The sequence below is a fragment of the Bos mutus genome, chromosome 17 (assembly GCF_027580195.1).
Source record: "Bos mutus isolate GX-2022 chromosome 17, NWIPB_WYAK_1.1, whole genome shotgun sequence".
Taxonomy (NCBI): Eukaryota; Metazoa; Chordata; class Mammalia; order Artiodactyla; family Bovidae; genus Bos; species Bos mutus.
This window is the reverse complement of record NC_091633.1, coordinates 42,616,743-42,622,268: the sequence shown is the minus strand read 5'-3', so window position 1 is coordinate 42,622,268 and position 5,526 is coordinate 42,616,743. Positions and strand designations below refer to the sequence as shown.

General features: G+C 36.0%; 1 protein-coding gene across 1 annotated transcript in view; it reads right to left on the bottom strand.

The window, feature by feature from the left end:
- Positions 1–2,521: 2,521 nt before the first annotated feature.
- INTU (inturned planar cell polarity protein) overlaps positions 2,522–5,526 on the bottom strand; it is an 84,397-nt gene continuing 81,392 nt past the window's right edge. The window contains exon 16 of the mRNA XM_005904813.2: positions 2,522–5,518. Within this exon, the coding sequence (XP_005904875.2) occupies positions 5,407–5,518 (112 nt within the window). The 3' untranslated portion in view covers positions 2,522–5,406. The remainder of the gene's footprint in view (positions 5,519–5,526) is intronic.

Genomic DNA, 5,526 nt, shown 5'->3' with positions numbered 1-5,526 from the left:
GGTGGAACAACTGACGTAAAAACGGGTAGCAGAAGCTCAAAATAAGAGCCGGAGACACGCGAGGACGAAGCCGAAAACCGCTTCAGCGTAGTCCTGGCGGGAAAGCCGCGCTCAGGACGCTGGGAGAAGGTCGCGCCAGGGGCGGGGAGCTGCGCAGGTGCCTCCAACCGCCTCCAGCCAGTGGAGCCGGTCACGTGACTCCCAACACGTGGCTCTTCAGCGTGGTACTGTCTACGCAAGTAGAGGTGCTTGGCTGCGCTTGCAGCGGCGGACAGGACTGGGAGGCTGTGAGTTCTCATATGGGAAGGGATCCGGGAGAGCCAGGCCTGTAAAAAGAGGTTTAGTAGCCCAAACACGACAGAGCAGCAAAATCAACCGTGTTGGACTAACCAAGTTTAGTTTTGGTTCCTAGAGTAACCCTTGCACTTTCTATTAGAAATCGCTTTAAAATCTTCTCCTTTAAATGTAGCAGGGGTCTTCTGTCTAGTCACTGTGTCAGTGTCTGGTTTTACTGACTGTACCCCCATAACATAATTCAACACATTTCCCTCTCCTGTATTTTATTTAATTTGGTAATTCTATCTAGAGCAGTGGTGTTCAGTCAGACGAATGCACAAATTAGAGGTGTTGTTAGGGGGTGGAGGGAGACACGGGTTTGTGCCCGGCTGTCTGTGCTTGAATTTGAATTCCCCAGGTAATTTTAATGTGCAGAGTTGGGAACGTGTTCTAGAACAGCGGTTCACAAGCTGATTTTAGGATACCTTTTCACTCTTCATGTAGAAGGCTGCAAAGAAGCTTCTGTTTTTATGTTATATATTATTTCAGAAATTGTAACAGAAAATTTTAAAAATCTCATTTAAAATAACAGTAAACCCCTACATAAGTAACATTTTTATATTAAAGAACAATTATTTTGCCAACAAAAAATGTAGTGAGAACAGCCTTGTTTTATATTTTTTTAAGTCTTTTTAAATGTCTGGCTTAATAAAAGCCTGATTTACACAGCTGCTTTTGCATTCCGTTTGCTGCAGTAGTGCCCAACATATATGTAACTGCTGGAAAACTCCACTACACACTAATGAGGGAATGTGTGAAAGAGGCAAAAAATGTCCTATTATTATTAATAAAGAAATATATTCTGAATTCCTCTTTACAACTTGTTTGATGGTTTCTACTAAAGGAAGGAAGCTTCCATTTTATCATCTCGTACTCTGCAGGACTTGCAGTCTTTAAACACATCTATAAAATGTGAGATGAGTTACTGGCTTTTTTGAACTTTAGTTTGCATTTTTAAATTTATTATCCCAAGTGTGTTGTAACACTTTTAATAGTACTTGTCACTAGTAAAAAGCCAAATGTTTTGGCCAGAAGCATTCCAGAGCAGGAATTTTGTTAATCTTTTGGTGACCTCGTAAAACTAGTTGGCAAGTCCTACTGGTACCATGTCTGATGCTACCTTCCTTTTCTTGGCGGCTCACTTGACTCAACTGGTTTTTCAGCCTGAGTTTCTTTGTATATTGTATGCTGCTGACATATTCTTTCTAAAGTAATTTCATTTATCATTATTCCTAGCTTGAAAAATTTAAAATTTTCTCACTGCATTGACTTAAAAATCGTTTGTGAAATCCATAACAAATTCAAGAAATGATGGGCATTTTATCTGCAAAGATCTGGAAAATTAAAGACTTCATTCTCTTTTATGGTAATTTAAAGCACTTAGAAAGAAATTTAAAGGGGGAACTTCCCAAATCACACTCCAAGCAAGAATGTCTCTTTAAGGTGCCAAAAGAAGTTTAAAGGAACCATCTCTGGTCACAGGAAACATAAGTTATTTTCAGAAGTCAGAAAAGCCTGCTGCTGCTCCCCAAGGCAATTTTCTCTCCCTTGCCTTTTTGCCCCGCCTTCTGCCCTCCCCTGACGTGACTCTGTAGTTAACAGTGTTTATAGCATGTTCCTTTATGATATCCTCAAGCTTACTTTTGACATATATTCTTTGTTAGAAGACAGCAAAAGTGAAAGTACTTAGAAGTGTAGCTTTTTTTTTGACCCTATTAAAGAGCTCTGAATCATCTCTTTTCAATAGATTAAGCTGCAAATATTTATTTTAATTTGCTGCTTTGCATTTTATTTACTGATTTACTGAATGAAAAAAGTTCTGGTGATTTATATGTTGATATTAAAAATAGAGAGTCTCAGGGCCTTTGCACTGTTCACTTTTTCCTTAGGAATCAGCTTGGTTAGTTTCCCCACTTACTGCAGATCTGAGGCCATCCAAGCAACCCTTTCCCTAGCCACCCTGTCTCTCACACTTCATACTCCATTTTCTTGCTTCACTCTTTCTTTTAGCTTTTGTTTTACTTATTTGTGGTCTACCTCTCCCACTAGAACATAAGCTCCATGAGGGTAGCAATTTTTGGCTGTTTTGTTCATTGCTATATCTCTGGCATTCAGAACAGTGCTTGGTACAGAGCAGAAACGTAATAAATGTTTGTTGGATGAATGGACAAAAAGTCAACACAACTGCAAACAAACCTCTGCACATCTTTATTAAAAACTGTCAATATAGTGCAAAAATAACTTCAGTGATATAGAAGTACAACTCTAAAAAATTAATTTCCACGCAGTACAGTATATAAAGTTTTAGTAATATTTATTAAAGTATTTTAAAATATTCGAAGTATAAATCCTCATTTTAAAAGTGTTTAGTGCTGAATAATTTTTCTTAGCTTTCCAACATTTTGTACAGTAGAGGGTATGATTTAGATGACTCCACTGTTTTCAACCAATGGATATTGAATAATAAGTAGTGGTAGTAGTAGTAGTAGCAGCTGCTAACACTTTTATAGCACATAATGTGTGCCAGGCACTAGTTAGAGGGAAATCACACAGACAACAATAATTATTCACAATGTTATTTTCAAGAATGTTCAAAGTGGACAAACCTAGTAAATTGGTTTCATAGCTCTTCCCATTTGTATCAGAAATATAAAAAAGCAGGGACTGCAATTTACTAACTTGCCAGTATGCATCATCCTTGAGGTCCCTTGGCACAAAAAGAGAAATTCTCTAACATGACAAACAGACAAAAAAGAGAAATGGAGAAATGGGGGTTGAAATCTAAAATGTAATTTTGTGGGGGGATGGGACTAAAAAATATATGATGGTGGTAAGACAGCACTTGCTTTTTTTTTTTTTTTTTTTAATGCTGGAAATATAGTCTTTTGCATTACAGTCTTTGGTGAAAAAGAACGTTTGCAGGATGATAAAATCCAACCTAAGAATGTTTCTATACCTGCAAAAGCATTCTATGTCCCTCTTTATTTAAAGTTGCAGACAGGCACTTATTGTCCAGTGAGTCGCATCTACTCTCAGGTGTGAATCTGAACATATATGGAAAAATGAGCAGCTAAGTTTACAGTACTTGCCACACTTATTTTGATATCTATTTAGAGATAAGAGCCAAGATAATGTTTGGTTTTCTTTCTTAAAAATACAATGTCTCTGCAACATGCACATTACAGAGCACATCTGCAGTACTTCACAGGACTTGGCTTTATATAAGATCAGTAGTCTGTCTTTTTATTTCAGTTATTAAATAGTGGTCTTCTGATTCTTTGAGACCAGGAAAACAGTTCAACAGATCAAAATTTCACTAAGTGAAACAAAAAGTTCCTAATGGTAAGTCCCAAGTTCAGTCTGTTTGAAAATCTGAGGTGATCAATGGCTGCATTTATAAATAATTCTCCATATTAAAAATAGCTTCATGGTGTTTGAGGGAACATTATCAAGAAATTTAAGACATTTACTAAATACTCTTAAACAATACTTTGATACTTATATATGTGCACAAGCAGTCTTAAGACAGTAGTAAAGAGTCTATCATTTGACCAAAATTATAATCTGAAGGGGAGGATATTGCAAGCCATTTTCTACCAAGTTTCTTGCTCTGTTTTGAATGCCAAAATTAAGGCCCACAAATCACTAATAGGACAGGTATAGTGGTTTGCATCTTCAACACCTGGGGGGAAATCTCAAACTCACGACAGAGGGATAATAGTGTTTCTTCTAAGACCAAATATTTAAAATGGTGCATCCACTATGTTTTTCAGTTAATTCTGATTAAGCTGGAGGTCTCATGCTTGAGGTAGGGAAAGGCAGAGACTGGCTTTAGATGTGCTGGTGTAAATTGCCTTCGAAAGGTAAATCCTGACGAAGAGAGAACCCAGTGCTATAAAGTCATGGGGGCATCTGAGAATTCAGGAGAATCCACTGGGTAAATGTCAATTAAGAATTGTCATGTTCTTCCTTCCTTTCAATCTGCCAAATTCTGACAGCTAAAGAAAATTCTGATCTTAGTAACTTTCTTTCTCTACTCATGGTTAAATAAATTATTGTTCATTAAATAATTAAAAATTATTGTTCATTGTACCCCTTTGGGGAAACCCAATACATCCAGATTTGTAAGGCAAAACTTTGTATTGATTGGAAGTCACCATAGAATTTCTTTAATTAACTTTTTCAGTGTTTTCAACATGATAGGGTTTTTTAAAAAAGATTTAATACAACTTTCCTAAAATTCGTGAACTTGTATAAAATGTGTGTATACCTGAACATACTTCAAAAAAGAGAAAAACAATGAAAGTATATGAACAAATAGTTTAAAAATATATATCCTAGTCAAAATAGAACTGACCTGAATGAGTAAAGAAAATCAAATAAATAAAAAAGTCAGTTTAATTTTCACTCCTCTCTTCCCCCACAGTGAGGTATCTACTAAAACACCCAGAAGAAACATATCTGATCTAAGAAGGAATCAGTGCTCAACATTACAAATAATTTAGGTACCAAACAATAGGTTAGAGGGGGAAAACTGCACATTTTACTGAAGAGGATCTTTAGACACCTCAAAGCAATCATTTCATTTGTACATGAAAAATCTGAGCTCAGAGAGGTACAAAAACTTGCTCATGGTCACAACACTAATTAGTAACAGAACCTGGTCATCTCTTCCCAATTTCATGATTATTTTGCCAGATATCAATATTAGTCTTGATAAAAATACACAAAAACTTGGGTATTTTTCCAAGATAAACATTCTTATATTAATTTTACATAAAACACATCACATTATTTCAAATCAGTAAATAAATTAATGTTATATACCAAAATGGAAAATAAGTTAACAATCTCTTTTTCATATTTTGATCAAGTATTTTCTTCAAAAGTCTCAGAATAAGATTTAGTGCATCAAATCCAGCAGCGTATCATCTCAGTCTTCATCAGCCTTATGCTCAGTATTGATTAGTGAAAATAAGTTAAACCTTATCTCTTTGTGAACAGATCTCAGCAGTTCTAACCCTGCTTGATGGTCTATGCACAGTGTTGCTATGCATCAAGAAAATACAGCTACAAGGTTAATCCAAAGAACAGTTTAAAAGCCATTTCAATGGCAATTTCTGTAACTGAGTCATGAAAACAGACATAAAGTTCTTGAAGTTTGGGATGAAGAAAGAGTCTCCTGTAGAG